Source organism: Cygnus olor, chromosome 3 (assembly GCF_009769625.2).
Source record: "Cygnus olor isolate bCygOlo1 chromosome 3, bCygOlo1.pri.v2, whole genome shotgun sequence".
NCBI lineage: Eukaryota > Metazoa > Chordata > Aves > Anseriformes > Anatidae > Cygnus > Cygnus olor.
In genome coordinates this window covers 81,167,971-81,189,330 of record NC_049171.1, presented here as the reverse complement: position 1 = coordinate 81,189,330, position 21,360 = coordinate 81,167,971, and the positions used below count along the sequence as shown (strand labels likewise).

The 21,360-nt window shown below is 34.9% G+C and overlaps 1 protein-coding gene across 1 annotated transcript in view; it reads right to left on the bottom strand.

The window, feature by feature from the left end:
- RYR2 (ryanodine receptor 2) overlaps window positions 1–21,360 on the bottom strand; it is a 416,366-nt gene that overhangs the window by 215,184 nt on the left and 179,822 nt on the right. The window contains exons 9-12 of the mRNA XM_040551914.1: window positions 19,295–19,394; window positions 16,781–16,877; window positions 7,614–7,688; window positions 4,417–4,573 (exon numbers count right to left, since the gene is read on the bottom strand). Of these exons, the coding sequence (XP_040407848.1) occupies window positions 4,417–4,573; window positions 7,614–7,688; window positions 16,781–16,877; window positions 19,295–19,394 (429 nt within the window). The remainder of the gene's footprint in view (window positions 1–4,416; window positions 4,574–7,613; window positions 7,689–16,780; window positions 16,878–19,294; window positions 19,395–21,360) is intronic.

The window sequence follows — 21,360 nt, the reverse complement described above, 5'->3', positions numbered from 1 at the left end:
GAAAAAAAATATTTGAGAACAATTACTGACGTTAATATTTGCATCAAATATTGAATACTTGGCAGTTTTCAAGTATAGGATCTATAAGATTATGTAAGAGTTTTCTTCAGTGAAACAATTAAAAATTGGTGAAAGTGTAACATCTAGTTACATATTTAGGGAAAAGATGGGGATACAGATCCCATTTGCATAAAAACGTGGCTCATTATACTAGGAGAGTGCATTCATTTCACCTGCCTGGGAAAGAACTTGTATCATAATTGACAGTCCATGTCATTATTGAGACATTACCGAGCTTACAAAACAACAACAAATACATTGAATTCTCTAGCTGAATCAAGCACTAAACTCCAGCAGGTTTTTCTCCTCCTTTTCTCTTCTTTTCTTTTCTCTTTTTCCTTCATACTGGGAAAGATGAACACCTCCCTGCAATTTATCTCCAGCTGTCACAGAAAGACTGTCTTTAGCCTGCCACTGTGTATTAGCCTATTACTGCCTAACAATAGGTTCAGTATTTCCTGAGAAAAGAAAACCATTTCACACTGGTCTGTTGACATGCTGTAAAAGAAGAATGTCATGCCCATGCATCAATCCAACTGATGTCCTATAGAGATGGCAGGTATTTCAGAAGTATCTAGCTCTTACAAGAACCAAATGCTTTCCCACACACATCAGTTTATAAGACAAACATCCTATGCATCCAGGTTCATGGCATATCTCTTTAATCTCTCCCAAAGCACATGGCTCAACTTGATATAAAACTTGTCTGCCTCATCTAGTTGTAAAAACCACAGGTAAGTATGGACAAAAAATGCATTGCAAAGGATCTATAGCATCTTCTTAACATTAAGAAGGGCATTAATGTAGCTATTCCCAAAACTTCTCAGGGGGTTTTGACCTTCACTGCAGGCTGGGTCTACCCATTCCTGAGGCTGTAACACCAGCTCCAGTTTAATCAAAAATCTTCTCCATTGAGTGTAACCAAAAACCTTGGTTAGCTCTGATTCACGTGATCGAGTCATTGATGTAAAAACTACTCACAATTCTTATGGGAGAAAGGGAATACATCATAATTGTTGCAGTTGAAACCGAGACCACAGGAATAGTGCAGTTGCTGTTTCATTCACCCTTTCACAGGTTCAACAGAGCAGAGAGGCTTACTGGTGCAGTAACTGCAGTATTCTGCTTCTATAATTGCTCACCCATTCCCAGACAAGAAGCTGCTTAATTTTAATTTTAATTTTAAAAAAGAGTATTTACACCATACACATGTACTATGAAAATCTGGGGAGACAGCTTCACCATAAAATATGACAGAGACTGGGTTTTTGAAAGGAAAACATGACAAGCTCTAATTTATTAAAGGAATTAATAAATATATATATATTTATTAAAACAAAATAGTTTTCATAATAAATAGTTTTCATGCTACAATTAAGAATGCATTTTGAAGAACTTAAAAGAAAAACAAGATAAATTAATATTCAGGTGGAACTGTTATTATAATTTTTCATAACTAAGCTCCCAGAGATAATATGTTCATCAATTCAGATTATTAAACTGTTCTAGGATACATATGTTAATTTCACTATTTTGTAAACATCTCACCTCCATAAATGCTTAAAGTCTTATTAAAATCCTGTTCATTGATAGATGGTAATAATTGATTTATTAGTAAATCTGATGCCAATTAGCAAGTTACTATGTGCTTCTATTTAAGTATTAATTCATTATTTTGTTCACATTTTCTCCAAATGTTGTATTAAATTGTTTCAAGAGCAAGCACAAGTAACCTTAACAAGTAACAAGTAAAAGCAGCTGGAAACTGAAAAGCTACTTATAGTAGGACATTGCACACAAATAATGATGTAGGAAAAAAAAATAAATTAGGTCCTGCTATCACATAAAAAAGGGACAGCTTGATTTCAGGTCCAGTGTTTTGAATCATCTTCATAACTAGAAGGTAACGTGAGCCTGTGTGAAAGTGCTGTGTTTCTATACCTTAAGATTATTATTTTTTCTAATGTCTTCTCACAACCAACTTCTTAAGACGTGATGATGTGAATTCACAAATTATCTCATAAAACACCGTCAACATTATTAGGGATTCTTAATTTTTAAAGAATATTCTGTACTTCCTTATATCTACTAAGTATAACAGAAATTGAAGGGGTTTGATATTGCAACATTCATTCCACGTTAAATTTATTCACGTTAAAATTATTTAGAAAAGAAATTGCAGTGCCAACAATTTGCCAAACAAAATCCCTGTCCTCACTTATACAAGTACACCGACAACTCTGCATATAAAGTTTAGAGCCATGAGTGAGCCCCTTCAGTCACATTCAGTTGAGCTCTTTCCTGCAAGATAAAGAGTACAGCCAGGAAAGGATATGGTAAAAGAGGGATTAAATGTAGGTGAGAAAATGGAAAGCTAGTGGATTGTGTAGGGACAGCAGGCATCGGAGCAATCTTTTGGGAGCCTCAAGACATTCAGCTATTGTGGGGAGTGAACAGAAACCATAAGTGCTTATATATGAGAAGATTTGAGTGGAGTACTGGGTTCATGCCAATAAACAGCAGGTATTTGAGAAAGTATATATAATGAATCCATCTAGCTATCTACTTTTAAAAAGTTCATCAGTGAAAATCAGGATCTAAAAAAAAAAAACAAAAAGGCTGAAATAACAATGTTATCATTTAATAATTGAATATTGGTACGGACCTCGCATGGTGCATGTTTCCAGCCCACTACACTCTTACTATAACCTGTCATTACAAAAGCACCTCAGACCATCAACTTTTTATACACAAATAAAGATCAAAAGCCTTCTTACACTGAAATATAAACAGAAGCAATTGTTATTAGCAACAGTCTGCAAACTGCCTCAGTGATGCAAAGCAGTAAGAATACACTGGAAATGAACAGATTTATTGAACAACGTGCCAGATTTTCTCCAGAAGGACATGCTTGTTATAAACATCATTTTTATTTCATGCATACAAGAATACAGGCCAATCCCCCCACATTTTTGTGGGCGAAATGGGCAAAATCATTTTACATGATTTTATCTTAATGTCAAACAAAATTATTCTATTAAGCCTAGCCTTAAATGTGTTATTTTGCTCTAATATTTCTCTATAATTCCTTTCAATTTTCAGAAAAGGACTCAAGAGATTAAGGCTTGTCCTTTCAATTTTATCTTTTGTCATCTGACCCAACCTATACCTTCTGTGGCACACTTTCAGGACTGACTGACATTCTAGCAGATCTCACTGACTGGAAAGAGCAAATTCATGACCACTTTTTAAGCTGACATTAATATATTTCCTATGTTTTTTTTTTTTTTTTTTTTAACAAAGAAACAGGTGATGACATAAAAATACAAGCCATAGATTTTTTCAAAAACTTATTTATCTCATTCAGCTGAAAAGATGATGGAGAGGAAAAGTGGATTGTATATATAAACATTTTTCAATCAGGTAAAGTGCCTTATTTCAGTGCAAAAGTGATATTAAACTAATAATTTTTTTAATCAAAGAAAACCATCAGTATTTAGCAAATACAAAAGAAATAAATCTACAGAACATAATCACTGCAAACTTGAATCTGCAAAACAACTATATGTTTGGGGCAATAAATTGGAGAAATCTGTGGGTATCGCATGCTCTGTAAAGACAGACAAGTAAAAAAAAAAAATACTCCAAATTTCAATTGCATGAATGCCTAATTTAATTCTCATATAATGATAATTATTAGAGTAACAATGAGGGCATAAAACACAATTCACAGAAAAAAAAAAAAAGAGAAGAAACTTAGCTCTTCAAAATATCCTTGTCTTCTGAGTGCTCTTTGTCTTGTGATATCTTTAAGCTTTCATATTTCTTTATTTTGCTGAATTTAAAGAATTTTAACTTGTAAGAAGTTTCTGATCTACTTATTTTTTAACTTCTACATCAGAATGTTGTATTTTGGGGAGGAAAAAAAAAAGAGAGAGAGATGTGTATGTGTGTGTTCACATATGTCACTTTGAGTACCTGAGAAAAGTATTCTGCTCTGGATATGACATTACTAAAAACTTGAGCTTTCTGTTTCTCTCCCACTTAATTTTTAAATGCAGCACTGGCAAACTACTGTGTTTAGTATGATGCGTAAGTCTCCTGCAAATAATACAGTTAAAAATAACAATAAATGTTGACAATTTACATTTCTTCTGAATCTTCAGATTTAGAAGGGATACATTGTCAGTATTTTCTCTGCAAACGTGAAAGCTGCTTTTCAAATGGCAATTGAAATTATCTTCTAGTTATTCTTTTATCTTTTTCTAGTTATTAATTATACTCAGTTCTTTTTTTAATCAGTGAAGAGAGATTGGAATTATTACCAGTTATGATTATGCTGCATTGATTCCATACCTTGGAAGAACGAAAACAGAACGCCGTAGATTTTACGTCTGCTTTCTCTTTGTCTGTAAGAAGAAGACTCTTGTCATCCAGGAGACTTAAATATTTTCCTGTTGTTATATGTCTTAATCTGAATGGCTGTCCCCATCTTATGTGGCTGCCACTCCACCTAAGAAAGTTCAGAAGAAATATTTTGTTTTTTAAAACAAGATACAGAATTTAACTCTTGAGAAGGATATTCTAAAGCACATTATATTACTAAATAGTCAGTAAAAGTGTAAAATTACACGTCGGATTATCAGCAAGAAAATGACTACTTTGTAGCCACCTCTCATAAAACCACTCTAAAAACTATAAATGATCTTAACCTCTTCCTTTGCACAGGCTGCCTTAGTTCAGACTGAATTCCTCCTGGGAGAAGATACAGACAGCCTGAAGAAGACCTGCTGTACTCCAGGAGCTTAGATCACCCAGTTCTCTCTCCAGCATTTCATTTACCAGCAGACAGATTAGTTCACACTCCCAGAGCACACTCCCAGCAGTCAGCACACTTTATTTAATGATTGTGCAGGTAACCTATCTAATCTGCAAAAAATAAGTTTTTAAAATGATCAAACAAAGACTGGCCCAGATTCTCTATTTCCTATAGGCAGGACTGAAGGAAGAAAGGTAAAGCTTTCAGTTCTCAGGGAGCATCTAAGCTCCCTGAGAACTGAAGTTGAAATACAAACTGTGTTTTTTTAACTTGTTGCCTCGAACTGAGCCCCCCAAAACTCTGATCTTCTGATTAACTGTTGAAGAGAAATCCATGTAGGTATTGCTATGGATTGCGTTTCACTAGGCCTTTCCAGAAGCGTTCTCAGATTTTCTTTAGGTTGGGAAATTGCTACAATTAGGATGTTTTTCTAGTTCATCACAACACTTTCTTCATTGACATATCTTCAAAAGTTCACATTTCAGATGTATGTAAACACTGCTTATATAGGTACTTATATGGGTTTAATTCATTTTCATTTTCCCTCACACATATATTAAACCACTTACTTATTTAATGCAAATATCCATTTGTTTAAGCATCTCTCTTAACTGTTGGTCATACTATATGCCAAGTATGCAAAATTGATTTGGCAGACATCTTGAAAGTGGCACAATTTTTCAAATGCAGGAGCCATATCTGGCTTCTGTTTTGTAACAAGATTTATTACATTTCAATATTAAAATTCTAAACCTTTTATTTATCATTTTGAAACAGGCCAAAAGAATGAAGTTTTTTTCCCCTTTACTATCTTGTTTTGTAAATGAAATATTCTCTTGAGTTGAGGAGGGAAGACTTTTGGGGAGACAGGAAATGCAGAACCTTTGCATCTTAGAAATGTGTTTCTTTTTTCCCCCACCTTCTGCACAGCAAAGTTAGTACACTCTATAAAAGTACATCTACAGATCGGTGTTCTAGCACAATTTCTTCTGCCTTTCAACTAAGTAAAATGTCAAGTCATGAACCTCAGCTACTGTATTGTTGTGTCTGGAAAAAAAAACATCAGTTCTCCTCCTTTCATATCATGGGCCATGTTGAGGAGCTACCTTTTCTCTAGTCTGTCTCAATTTGGACCCAATAGCTGTGGACCCTAAAAAAAAGAAAATAATAAATGTACTGCAATTGAGCCATGCTCCTAGTTCGTGTCTGTACAACAGGAAAAAGAACAATTTGTGTGCGCTTAGAACAAAAGCCTTCTGAGCAGTAAGCATCTGGTCAAACCATTTCTGACTAATTATATTCCTTTTCTGCAACATGAGAATACACATTCCTGTCACTTTACAGGAAAGCAAGCCCTGCTACATGATAGTATCTGGTGTTCCATGGTAGGCCATCCAGGAGGCAAGCATGAATGCACATGCAGACTGCCTTGGCAATTTTTGCAATGGTTCTTGACTATAAGGGAGAGAGTTCAGAAACAATGATTCCTGCAAAATCATATCAAATTAACAGAATCAATATTATATTTGACTGTCATTTCAGGAAGGACTCGTACTGATGGAAGGCTTCAGGTAGGGATATATGAATAGTCATGTGCCTGCAGTTTGGCAGTGAACGTATACAGCCATTTGAATACTATACGAGAAAATATGTAGGTGATAGACTTGGAGTGAATGTTATTCTTGGGACTTGTTTTATATATATAAATATTTTCCGGGAAGAAAGTTATGTTCTAGAAAGAAAGATTACTGCTACCACTGCTTAGTCATTATTCCTGTTCCTCTCACAATTTCTCTCAGTTACGTGTTAAAATATTTATACACTTCAGAAGTTTTTATACAGTGCCTGTCAAACTGAAACACATGACAGTCTTAATAGAAACCTGCAATTTCTCAAATTCCCACATTCTTCTGGCACCACTGTTTACTAGAGAAGTACTTGCTATAAGGAAACTAAAAAGCCAGAAATCTTTCTACAATTTCACTCCTGTCACTTAAGGACTCTCAGGGCCAATTTTAGTTCAAAGCAAAAATGTCACTGCCCTAGCAATGATGTTTAACAGCATGCCATTAAATAAAATGCACACAGAATAGCATCCTTAGAGCATAATCTTCTCCTAAGCTGCCCTGATTTAGTCTCTAAAAGCAATCATTAGTCATGAGAAATTTCACAAACACATACTATAATAAAATTTCAGTAAAAGTTTACAGTGCATTTTTAATTATTACCATTATAAATAAATTTTTAGAAAGCACTACTCCTTTCTATCATTCCAGCACTCTTGCAAAGTAGTTTTTGTTGTTTTTTTCGTTTGGTTGTTTTGTTTGTGTTTTTTTGTTGGTTTTTTTTTTTTTTGTAAATTTTTGCCTTGCAGACATTCAAATGGCCTAAACAAGTTAGAGGTGGCACATGTATATTATATAATTAGAACTGGTTTTCTTTAGAATGTCATATACTTTTATAAAAACAGAAAATCGTGAGATCACTGATAGCTATAGCAACTTAAAATAAAATTTAAAAAAAAAAACAGCTTGTGTAGTGGAAAAGCTGCAATATAAACACACACTTTCTATGGTAAGTTAATTTTTTGTGAAAGTGATATACCGCTTTTTGAGGAAGATTTAGTACTATCAATCCAGTTTCACAGCTATCAATAGGATTTTATAGGAACACACTTACTGTACTAAAAGCACCCTGTTGAACTGACTTCTTTTCTGAGGGAGGTTTTACTTACGCAACTCTTAGAGTCTCTAATCGCCAAAGAGAACGTGCGTGAATTGACACAGCACCACCTTCGTAATGGACAGTTCTGAAAACCAAGCAAAGGCACATACTAAATGTTCAGCTTTTTTTGTAAAAAATCGTTGTATTTGCTTTACAATTTAACTACATCTCTCATCTTAAAGCATCCAAGACAATTACTGCAATTGTCACATTCTCAAGTTTATCATATACAAAATCAGGTCTTATCAATTAAGCCTTCAGACGTAGTTCCTCAAACAGTTTTTATTTCAGTTGTCTTCACTATCCACTATTGTGATACCCATAAAAATGAGATTTATATGGTGTTCTCTTAGACATCTTTCTTACAGTTGTTTTTTTTAAGGATAGTGATTGCAGGAAAAGACAAACAAACAAAAAGATAATTACAATATTTATAGCTTCTAAAAGAAAAAGATTATCAAACAATAAGGATTTGTGATCACTGTATACAGTTTACATGAAAGGCAGCATTTTCTAAGAACTTACACTGTCAAAATAACTATACAATTTATTACACTGAATTATGAAGAACCACCTGTTTGGTGTTATATTTGATTATCTTATCATAGCACCCAAGGTTTCACAAGCACAGTCTTCACACATCTCACAAGTTAACAGCTTCCTATTTCCAAATTTTGATATATAACTACCCCTCTAGTTCTTCACATATATCCAGAAATCTGAGTGTTTTTTAAAAAAACAGTGAACCTAAAAAAAAAGTTATTTTTTCCATTATTCTAAGCATAGATATACAATACATATTAGATCCATTCAGATCCACAAAATGGATCACCAAAAGCACTGCATTAGGTAACTTGGCTTCTCTTTAGAGCGAGCACTGAGGAGTCTGGTGGATATTAAGCGCTGGTGCTCCAAATTTAGGCAGCCATTCTTTGTACTGCTGCCTGCCTGCACCTTTATTGCTACCCTAAACCACTGCCAGAATTTTAAAACCTAGGCCTTTACTTTGGGAAAATGAAAAAAGGATTAACATATGCAAAGGAATGCTGTCACTATGCTTATCAGATCAAGCATGCAAGGAAACACTTGCAAGTGTATGGCCCAGTTCTACAAATCCTGGAAGAGTCTAAGGATCAAGTAAACATTGTGATCTTCAACCAGGATAGGACACTGCCAAAAACAGACAGAGGCTTAACTTTAGAGAATATCAATGCTGAGATTTGGGGCATTTCTCATTGTTTGTTAGAAAGATGTTTTTTTAATAGTCAGGCACCTACTTAGGAACATAATAGGATTTAGCTTCCAAAGCCCTCCTGTGGATGTAATCCAGAGGCATTGATTGCTTAGTACAGAGAAAGAAAAACACTGAAAGACATCATTCAAAACCAAAATAGTAAGTTAGAGTATACTCCTCTGTATAGCCAAAATACAAAATAAATATTCCTCACTACAGAATCATTCACACTGAATATTCATGAGTCATGCATAAATATAACCATTAGCATGTTCCATGTATGAAGAAAGAGTATGAAGAGTTCTAGGTGCATATATAAATATGTTCAAAATCTTCCCCTGGATTTCATAGACAGTATTTTCTCCACTTATCTTAGTCATTTGCTGCAGTGGTTATCTGCTAATAGCAGCTGACAAATATTAGTAAGCCTCTCATATTTCTCTCACAGAAGGGAACAAAACTCAGTCAATCTTATCTTTTATTGAAATTGACCTTCACTAGTACAGTAAAATGCAAATGATAATCTTGTATTCAGCTGCTTCGCTATTCAGACACTCTCTTCTCTGCTGACATTTGTTTAAATTTTTGTTCTGCAACTAACAGACTGGGTTGGTTTTGTAAAATCAAAATAATAACTAGATCAGATATCACCCAGTTGTTTATGATTACATCCTGGCTTATGTCTGTATGAACCTCACTGACAAAAATGCGTTCAGAATTCTTGCACTCATGTACTACAGGATTTTACAATTTTATTCAGCAGTTTTCCAGTCACTAAATATACAAGAAATCAGGTGGAAGCAAAGGCTTAAATTAATCAGAGTATTTCATTTTGAAGTTGATACCTTGTTACTTTTCAGGGATTAAAGTTTTTCTCACATTGGAAACAGAAGCTGTCACCACTTTCTCTAAGTACTTTTTTGAAGTGAGCTTTGGATTATATATAGCAGTGGGATCACTGTAATTTAAAACATCTAAAAAACCTCCCGTTGTGAACTTAAAAGAATGGTTTCTTATGGATGAAGCAGTTTTCTTTTATGTGACTGTCCATTCATTATTTTCTCTGTTCTTTCAAAGGGTACTATCCGTCTTGGAATGGTCATGTAAAACAACAACAACAAAAAAAAATTGGAGACACATAAGGGAAGAAATCCTAAATACAAGCTTGCGATTTGTTTACCAAAGAGAAGGAAAATAAATAAAAATAAAACACAAGCTACCAAAAAAAACAGATCCTGGGATTGTCTCTTATATCCATATGAATAAAGGGATACAGTAGCAACATGGCGTGCTACAGCAATCTAGAGAAGGACCAAAAAAGCTGTAGGGCTATGGATCAAGGGATCTACAAGGAAGTAAAAGCAAAAGCCCGAAGACTGGGATCAAGGATGGAGCTCCAAGACTTCTTATAAGCAAGACAAAAAATACATCCTCAAAAAAAAAAAAAAAAAAAAACACTCCCTATCACAAAGCACTAAAATCTAGCAATTTAGCCTTTAGCTAGGTATTGTTTCCTTTATGGAAAATGTGGAAGTTAGGTTTGAGTGAAAGATCTCATCTTCTAGTCACCTTGCCACGTTGCCCAACAGCAGCTGAGTAAACTCAACCTAGAAACCTTCATACCTTTTTATTTTGTCTAAGAAATCTAAGGTTCACTTCTTACTCCTTTCATTGAAATGAACACAGTAAACTGCTCTGAGAATGCTCAAATCAACTTCCTTAGCAATGCTTCTGTATAAAAACGTTATTTGATAGGATGCACCTAATTTCTGTTTACTCTAGACAACAGCTCTGGGCTGAAAAGGAAGTATGATTTATAACATTTTAATTCTTTCTGAAACTGGCAGTATTAAGCCATAGATACTGATATTACTAGTCAAATGAGACATTGCTTCTAATGACGTGAATAACCAAAAAAAAAAATTCTCTTTGACAATCACAGTAATCAGAGACTCACAATGATATGTTGGAGAAAATAAAATGTCAGGTTGCAAAGTGCACAGAAGATGCAAGCACATGTCTTGCCAAACAGTAGAGAAGGCCTGTGAATTACAAAAGCTTAGTATGAAATTATAAATAATGTAAATGCATGAGGAAAGGAAAAATAAAAGCAGAAAAACAGAGAACAACAAGAGCTACAATGAGTCAATCTTCCCCTAGAAGGCTCAAGATAATTTGTACCTTCTTAGCCACACCCATAACACTAATACTTAATATTTTTTTCCTCTTCTTTCCAAAATACTTTATTTCCTCAATCTACATTTACGGACTAAGGATAATAACCACTTTTTTTTTTTAGTGAAAATATCTAAAAGAAATTGAGAATCTTTGAGCATGTTCAGTTCATATTTACTATAAACTTTAACCTAGCCAAATTGTTGGCCTATGACTGTACATTAAACTTAAAGCACCAATTTCTTCCTGGATATGTCGTTAATCCATTTAATCCCCCTTAACGTCAAGAGTCACAGGAGCAGGATCTCGCCAAGTGCCTCGTAGGGCCATGATCGGAGCTGCAATTACTGCACCATGGACAGCACACACTGGGCAGGACAAGCACACCAGGACCAACTCCTTGAGATACCAGCCAACTCAATCAGGGAAGAATTGTTCATTCCGTTGAGATTACAAATACACAAGCAAAGGCTCAAAATAATAATTTGCAAAGGGTACCAAAAGAAAAAGCGCCACCATTTCTGCAGGGAAAAAAAAAGCCAATGAAAGCAAAAACTATCCAGCAGACTGAAGTCACTTGAAACAATTATATACAATCTCCCCCACCCCCCAGAAAAAGAAGCATTAAAAACGGTTAAGAAATTTCTCATGTTCAAAACAGGAGGAGAAGAGTGGAAAAGACTATATAGTAGTTTGGTTTCAAGAAACAAAAAATTCACAAGGAAATCCTTGGGGTCTGCCTCAATCCCCAGACGCGATTCACACACCACTTTTATCAGACCAAATGATGGGAGCCAGGCCACAAATTATGAGGAAAGAAAAGAAGTCAAGATAAATACAGGCTCCCAGATAATGTGCTGTCATAGAATTATCCCCTGGCTTTGAAGATAAACAGCATCAAAGTAATGGGCAGGAACACCAAGCTGATTATACCATGTTTTCACTTGCATATCTACAACTATATCGATTTTTTAATCTACCTAGAAATGTTTCTGAAATCTGAATTGAAGAGCTACAGAAACAACACTGCAAAGTTTAGGTCTAGCTTGCTATAGAAGACTAATGCATTTTAAATAATAAAAACACAATTTAAAGATTCTACACACAAGGCTTTAAGCACTGTCCTTAAACAAGCAACATACCTAATTAGAATTAGAACATGCAGCAAACCGTATTTAATTCAGTGAAATTGTACATACTTAACCTTATGCTTGTTCTCTTTTTGTACTTCATCAGGGTCAGAATTAATGAAAACTGCCAGGGTCATGCCCAGACTCCCTGTAGTGTTTTAAAAACAATACCACTATTTATTTTCTAGTGTAATATCAAATAAACAAAATATTATCACATCAATATCTCCATCTGCACTGCTTCCAACCAGAATGCTTTCTAATAATGAAGCTAACTAACTAAGCCTAGCAAGTTCAGGTGAATCTACTTAAAACTGCTTCCCAAAGGAAAAAATACATTTCTGAGTGGACAGCATAGTGGTGAACACGCCACTATAATTATTAAAACCTGTATTAAGATTTCTGATCCTACCTACATCTTTTTGAGGGGAAAAAATAGTTCAGGCAATCAATAAATTATTATTTTACTATTTTTCTTGAGTTGTTACTTGCAAGAAACTGTTTAAATCAGTCCTCTGACTCTCGCACTCCACAAAGACTTGAAGTTTAAAACTATTTATAGTTCAGAGATGTAATCTTTGAATCACAGGTTACTGGCATTACATCAAAAGCTAAATATCACTGCATAAAATGTAGTGTTATCAGAGACAACTGCAGATTTTTCAGCAATTTTGATAAAATTCAGTAGGAGAGCAACATCAGAATGCTTCTTCCAGGTACCAGCTTCACTGGTGCACACTGAAGTGCACCAAAACACAACAGACTTGGCAATTAGCCCAGACACTTTGCCTCTGTGCCTACCCTCATTGTATGCTGCAATCTGCTGTTGCCATTGCAGAAGGCACACACTAGAGACAACACAATACAGCTGCCTGCAAGAGGGAGAAGGCAAGAAAGAGCCACTGCCCCAGCAGCAACCCCATAAGAGCTCCCCCTCCTTCCAGAACTGAGGTAGCAAAGTGAGAGGACAGTATAAGGTGGACTGTGCATCCAAGAAACAATGCAACAACTATCCAGTACAGGCCAAAGGAGACTTCTGGATGTCAGTTATCTGAGGGAGGAAACAAAATCATCCTCCTAAGCCCATTCAAGCATTAGAATTGGATGCCCAGGGAAATGGTGGAGTCCCCATCCCTGGATGTATTCAGGAAACATGCTGACATAGCACTACGGGATATGGTATAGTTATGGGACTCAGTAGGCCATGTTGATGGTTGGACTAGCTGATCTTGGGGGTCTTTTCCTAAGCTAGATGATTCTATGATTCTAACCACCCTATTATCTTGGGCAAATACTTTCTTTGCCTATGTCAGAAGTTGGCCGTGAACATTACTCTTTTTCCACTGCTAATTCTGCAGTCGCATCTCACCACTCAATTACCAGGTCCCTCTTCCAAAAGCACAGTGATTTTACCCTACCTGCCAGTGATCATGGTAGCACAATGTAAGGACTACCTGGGGGGACACACCAGCTCATCAGTTAAGTGAAGAAACAAAGTACACCTTCAAAACAAATTGTGAGAAACGGGAGAGAACTTTATATATTTTTTTATAGGATTATATCTTCCACTGTACTAGGCCTCTTCCTGTGCAGATTTGGATGACCTTGCCTTGGAGGAAGATTTGTTATGTCCTGTAATCATTAATACATTATTTGCATTGTCACTGTATTGCAGGTCCCAGCTGTGCTAGACGCTGTTCCGTAAGAGTATAAACAGCTTGAGAATGTGTGTTTCATTTTGGACTTCTGGTAATCTCTGGAACACTTTTACACTCAAATTTATGTAACTGTATCAATGAATCTAAGAATAGAGAAAAACAGCAGTTAATTTTAGAAACTGCCTAGGAAGATCCTTCACATAAAAACAATTTATTCATTCCAGGATTAGATACCAGGTTACATGATAGAATAAAACCGCTATTTTAGGGCCATCTGATCTCTTACTTATTTGAAAAGGCATGAGAGAAGGCCTTTGCAGAAAAATAAAAATGAGATACGGGAATTAGTGAGTCATAACAGACATGGAACTTCTCAGTGTTCCTTCACACTGGCATTCTGCAGAGCTGAGCTGCTCTTTGGGTATACACTGGGACAAAACAAGCCAAGCACTGACACAGAAATATATCACCAGACTATTTTGAAAGGCGATGAAAGGATAACATGGAATTATTGCACTCCAAATATATCATACTTTAGCATGCCTTTTGTGCAAAAGTTGTTGAACTTAAAATGAAAGATAAATGATTTATCTTACAATTTCCTACCTGTTTAAGTTACCCATATTCTTAACATCATTCTACCAGCAGTTAAATACTACCCATCAAAATAAGGTACGCATCCACCCTGAAAATTCAAAGAAGGTGTAACAATATATGCTTTTAGATGTTATTTTGAATGGGCAAGATTCCTAACTAATAGATATAGAAAGAGAATTTTAAAGCAATAATTAAATTTAGTAATAAGTTAGGGAGGAGAAAATGTGGGACACAGAATGCTCCATAAAATTAAAAGTAGTCATAGATTTTAGGTTTATAAGTAAAAAACATTTATAATGGTCAAAAAAAAAATTCAAAAAGGAGAATATGGACAAAAGAAATCAAACTTACTTTCAGTCTGTGAAATAAAGCTCCTGAAGAACTCCAGAATATCAAATCTGGTGTTTATGAGACACTGAGAGGCAATGCTTCTCGGCAATGCTCTCAGTAAAAATAAGGATATGATGTATTTGTTGGTCCTATTTGTTGTGTACTAACTCTGCTTCCTTTAGGGCATTATGGAGCTAGGGGAAAAGGCAGACAGTGTAGAGAGAAGAACAGTCTGTTTTAAGGCACTGATCTGCAGTCTACAAAACAGGACCACAAAGATGCAACATCTGATTGCACAAGAAGAAAAAGTGGATTTTTTCCTACCTACTAACTCACCACTCTTTTATTGTGCTTTTTGTATGTTATTCTTATTCTAAAGAGAGATTTTTTTGTGTTCTTAAATTTTTATTATTCTTTTAATTAAGAATAAAATTTTTAATTTTTGCCTAATCATTCTACAGATCTGCCATTACAGTGCAATTACAAACTCCAAAGGGGATTTTTGCAGGATTTGAACTGAAATATGAGCAAACACTATACAATCCTATTTATTTATCTTATTCCCAGTGTCACTTCTGGGGTGAGGATAGAAATAGTAGCAAAAAATTCCAAGCTATAATGGATTTATTACATAGTAATTAAAACAGGAACCTTCAGAGTTTTGGAACAGCTTCTATTTTTAAAAAGTAGTTTTGTCTAAAACTGGAAAAAATAGCCTGGAAGCTGTCAAAAAAATAATATGTGAAACCACTGAAGTTTTATCATTAATATTTAAAAATTCATAAAAGAATTTTACAATTTTTTATGTCAGTTTCCAATCTGATTTTTATCTTTATAAGGCATAACATGAAAAATACTTAATACATTTCTATTTGCGAACTGAGAAAGTTCATTGGAAATGAATCAATAGTTCTTAAAATAAACAGAACTTTCTTTATTATGGAATTGCAGCTAGTTAATATGCTGGATTAAACAAACAAAATCATAGAATGGTTTGAGTTGGAAGTGAAATTAAATATCATCTAGTTCCAACCCCCCTGCCAAATCAACATTATTATTTAGCAACCCTCAAGCTGAAGGTAGGGATAAATCATATGACAATATCCTACTGGAGTTTAGGGTATATTTTATTAGAGCAAATAAACACACTTTCATTCTGTTCTATATTCAATTCATCCATGCAATCACTACACCCAGACCTGCCACTTTCATTACCAGCCTTCTCACCCATTGGGTTAATTAGTTAACTGAGAGAGAAAAGACATACTGAGCCATCTTCACTTCTCTACTTCCATTCTAGGATTCCTTTAATCAAGAAAACTGTCAATAGTTAAGTTCTAGACTATCATATCAAGTACACTTGAAATCGATACCCAGATTAGTAGCCTTGAAGGACTGAGCAATAATCTCAACATACCATGTTCTGAGTTGTTATATGTGGTACAGAAAAAAAAAACAGTATAGATTCAGATATATTTCATTCGCAGTGGTTTTAAGTCAGTAAAGATTATAATAAAATATCAAAAAACACAGTAAGATTAATAATAACAGAAGTAATAAATGATGAGAAATAAAGGTGAATATAGTTTTTTATAATAAAATCATAACCACAATAACAGGGTTAACATGCAGTTTAATACATCAGAACAACACAATTATTAACATACCAGATACAAAGGTTAGAGGCACTTGTTCTCCTAAATTTGATTTTAAGCTAAGAAGCAAGGAAAAAAAAAAAAAACGTGAAATGTTCATTTCAAATGTTCAGTGTTCAGCACCTACACACACAGCTGAGTACATTTTGTTTCATGCTGCTGGACCAAGTCCACTTCCAATAGATACTACTGTTTTACATCTGGAGAGACTTAATTAGTACAAAAAAAATCACTAATCACAAAACCAAGACATTCATGTCCAAAGTTCATCTCAAAAACATTCCTTCATATGAGCAATACATCTTGTAAGAACATCCTTCCAAAATTTATACTATCAGTGACATTCAATATTGAATCAGTAATACCTATTTTTATTCTATTCTAGACTGGAAGCTTACCTTCTTTGTTCTTCTCCATGTTCACCTGAAGGGACTGTCAAGCATTCATCCATGTGACCATGCAACAACCTCAGAACATCCCCTCCTATCAGATATCCTGGAATGAAGACAGAAAAATAAAGTGAATCAGGTTGGGTTTTTGTTTGTTTTTGTTTTGTTTTGTTTTTCTGTTTAAATTTCTTTTAAAAGAGGGTCAGAGGAAGGGAAGATGTCCCATGCCCTGGGGAGCCAAGTGAGAAGAGTTCCAAGTCAGCAAGTAGGAAACAGCAGATCAGGAGAAAGAGCCACCGACAAGAGATTGCACAGAGTTCATGCAACTCAGAAAAAGACTGATCCAACTGAAACTACAAAGCACTTCCCTCCCAGAATATAACACACAAAGTGGGAGACACTTCTCTTCCATTTCACCAACTCATTTAAGCTAAGGATTCCAATTTATATACTGACAATACATGGATGCGTTTATTTATTAATTATAAAATTCTTTTTGGTATCTTTTGAACTGTTCTGTGAGAAAAAACTCAAAACTCTGCTTGACTTAAGATTTCCAACATACAAACATTTTTTATTTGGAATCCAAAGAAATAACTCCTTTACAGACTCCACCACCACTGCACATGCAAATTTAAAGCCAAACACTTGTCCCTCCAGCATACAGGGACAGATACAAATTCCTTGGATTTAGTATTGCAACAAAAACATTTTAAAATATTATTGGAATAATATTTGGAAACTATTTCTATATTAACAAGCTGTAGGTAAGTAATCTATGCAGTAAGACACATCTGTTCAGGAAAATGCTGTTGAATGCCCAACATTCATACTATATACATTTCACAGGTTTATTTTGATGCTACTATATACTCAGGAAATCTTTTTTAGGATATATTTTTTTAAAATCTTTGAAATCAGTTTCGGATTAGTATTTATGTGGCTAACTTTAGCATTGCATTTTTCAACTTTGAGATGTTCTGCCTGAGTAGCTATTTTGTTTTTCTTTTGTTTTGTCCCCCTCACTTATATCACAGAACAAAATTAGCAAAATTACTTGATCTGACTCTAAAGCTCTTTTTGCCTTAGTTAACTGACTTCTGCGTAAACCAGTTTTGCTGAAATGTACATTAAAAAAATCATTTTCTTTTATCTACCTCCCCTCAACATCCTAATTCATTTTATGGACTATTTATCCACTACTTTCACTTTAAAGTAATTTCACTTAACTGAAGTGGTTCACAAGTCCTGCAAAGATAAATGTGTTTTCCTCTCTGTGAAAATACATAGAAGAGTAAAAGCTTGAACACTTATTTTTAATGGGAAGTTTTGATTAAGAGAAGGTATTATAGCACTTGTTGATCTCTTACGCTTATCTTTTCTTTACGATAATAACCAGATAGTAACAATTTATTTTCCTCTTTATTTTCTTCTTCCCCCATTTTGATGTCATTTTCTCTAGTTTGGTTAGTTTTACTGAAGCGTATACAATACGGTCATACACACTAAGTGTCATAGTCACACTCCCTTCACAAGACACATTCTTCTTTCCAACCCTTGCAAACGGACTGTTTTCCCATACCATGTGACCCTCAACGTTTTTTCACTTCAGCATCTAGTTTTCAGCATTTTGTTAGTTACTCCCGGTTCTCCTTTTCCCAAGCACTACATCAGTGCACATCCTTTGTTTTCCTCTCTGTCCCCGTATTGAGTTCTTGTCTTTACTTTCTCAGACACATCATGCCAATTTATTGGCCACCTACTATCTCCCAACTTCAGATCCAAACTTTCTGTATTCTGATCTCTTTCTGTATTCTTTCTCTATACCTCCTCCCATCTGGAAGGCCACCAGTGAGACTGTGCCTGAAAAAGACTGTGCCTGAAAACAGAGCAAAGAGCACAAACCTAGCCTGGACACAGCAATCCTAAACTGTAAACGCTCAGAAATCTCTGCTCAGCTCAAATCCTTGGGGTAAATGGGGGAATTTAACCAATGGGTTTTCTCAGGTTCTTTGTTGTTTTTAACATGACCTCAGTTTCTTCAAGATTCATCATTTGGCTAGACTTTGTAGCTCTGCAAGAGGTAACATGCTGATACAAAAAGTCCTTCAGTCATATACAAATAATCGGAGTTATTCAACACACGAGAATTTTATCATACCAAACAGCATATTTTTATTCAATCTTAGGAAATTGTACCCAAGATTGCATAAGTCTGAATAATCTGAAATAATAATTCAAACCAGAATCAAAAGACATCTATTTTTAAATGGTTTAAATATTAACATAACTTTAGTAAAATCAGCTTTGAGTTAGCTATTCAGCACTTAGAAACAACGATGTAGGAAACCATCAATATGTCTTTCAGCATAATTCTCCCTCTCTGTTTTCAGAATATTTGTTTATAAATATTCAATCTAACAAATAAAAATAAGGGCAATCCCACTCCCATACTTCAGTCATACTTGGCAGCTGTTTCATTTACCATCAATCTTTCAATAATTAAAGTTGAGTCAATCTTACCTTGGGCAACTTCACTTCCTGAACTGATTGGTGCTACACTCCAGAGTGTTTGCTGGAAGGCTGCATCAACATGTAAGCTACCATTGCCATAAGAGAGATGCTAAAAACAGGAAAGAGAGAGTCTTTTATTTGGGGTTAATTAAAAATCTCATTGCAATATGCAACAATAATATCAATTTTTCTCTTTGTTCTTTCATACCTAAATTGTTCCTTTTGTAAAAGCAATCACAAAGTCAGACCTGTGTACTCCTCAGCAGACAGTGGATATAAAACTAGAATACTAATACAGCATATTTGCCTCAAAGAAACATAGAGATGACACAGAATGGTCAAATCTTTGGGGTCTTAGACAATTGCAAGCATTCTGAAGAACTGATCATTAAATGCTGCAGGGATCTTATGCTTGTGTTCTTCCTTCTTTATACCATGAGATTTTCCAGTGTTTGAATACTTGGATGTGACATTGATCTATATTTCGGTTGTAACTCATCACCTAATTATTTCTTGGCCACTGGCTTCCTAAAGATGTCATCAGATCACAGAAATCAAGTAATCAAGTCATTGAGTTTGCAAGGCACATGTGGGAGTTTCCAAAATATATTTTTTTCTTGCACAAAGTTTTCATGATACAAGTAAATCCATAAAATATCTTTACCTGAAAGATTTATTTACTGCCTATGAATGCAACAGGTGCTCTGGTTTTACTATGTTACTGCCAGAATGGCACTTCTTTCTGGTGAGTATCTCAGATGGGTGAGTGTCTCAGATGCTTTCTCTTCTCAGAATTCTTGTTTTGTTTTGTCATTGTTTTTGTGCATTTTCCAGCTTGTGCAATGACATTTTTGTTTCAGAAATTTTAATCTCAAGGTATATTATACATCACATCCATGCAAAAACCTTTGTCCCACAGTTAGTTCTATCGATATACCATAAGTACAAAACAAGATATAATAAAGATTATAGGATTTTAAAATTATAGAACTACATGTTATAAATCAGCAGCTGCTTTGTAGTATACCATTTATCCTACCAGGTTATAACTTTGCAAGTGCAGTAATATTTAGACATATCAAAAAAGTTACTGGATAGTAACTGGGCTTATATAGTAGTATTACTCTCTACTTCTGAATGTTGTGAACAACATTCACACCTTTGGGGTAAAATCATTAACACCACAGACGACAAAAATGGCAATGGATGTTAGAAAGAGGTAGATTCCCAGCAACATGTATAGAGTCCTTCTGTTTTCCTGGCCGCATGTATTCTAGCTGCATTGTGGTACAAGAAATAGTGCTTCAGCTTATTTAGGTAGCCCCCATAACAGTTAGTGACATACAAAAGTCATTTTTTTTCTACAGCACCAGTGTCATTCAGCACATGTCATAGAGGATATTCAGTGAATAAACAACCACTTTCACACTATGGCAAATACATAACTTAGTCAATGGCAGACCGGGCTGTAAGATTACAAACCCCACTACACCTCAAGGCCCATTCCTGCCCTCATGGCCTTATTTTTATTGTTGGGTTTCCTCTAACTGAGATCACTACACAGATTCCAATTAGGGACAGAATAATTCAGCCAGAAAAACCAAGCAGGGAATTTACTTTTTGTGGAGAACAGATCGTTCAGGGCAGGCAAAAGAGGAAGAGGATAACCACCCTTTCATTTAGATGTCATCAACAGCAGTTCTTGGAACTGTGTGTTTTGTACATGTTAATGAACTTATTTTTACGCACAGTGGTATCAATTGAATTAGCGTTCCATTTTATAGATAGAACATGGAACAAAAATTCATTGCTAACATCTCTCTTCAGAACACCTATTGTTTTATCAGTTCTTTTGACTCCAGTTGCAACTCTGATTATAACCCAGATGTCTCAAGTTGAGCCACGAGAGAATCATATCTATTAAAAGTTTTGAATAAATGACTTAATTCAACACATGACTAGAGTGGAGATTATATATCTGCAGTCCTCTTCTTTCTCTCACATCCCTATATTTCCAGCTGAATCCTCCAATTTACAAATGAAGGCATGAAAAGATTCCATAACCTATAAAGTTC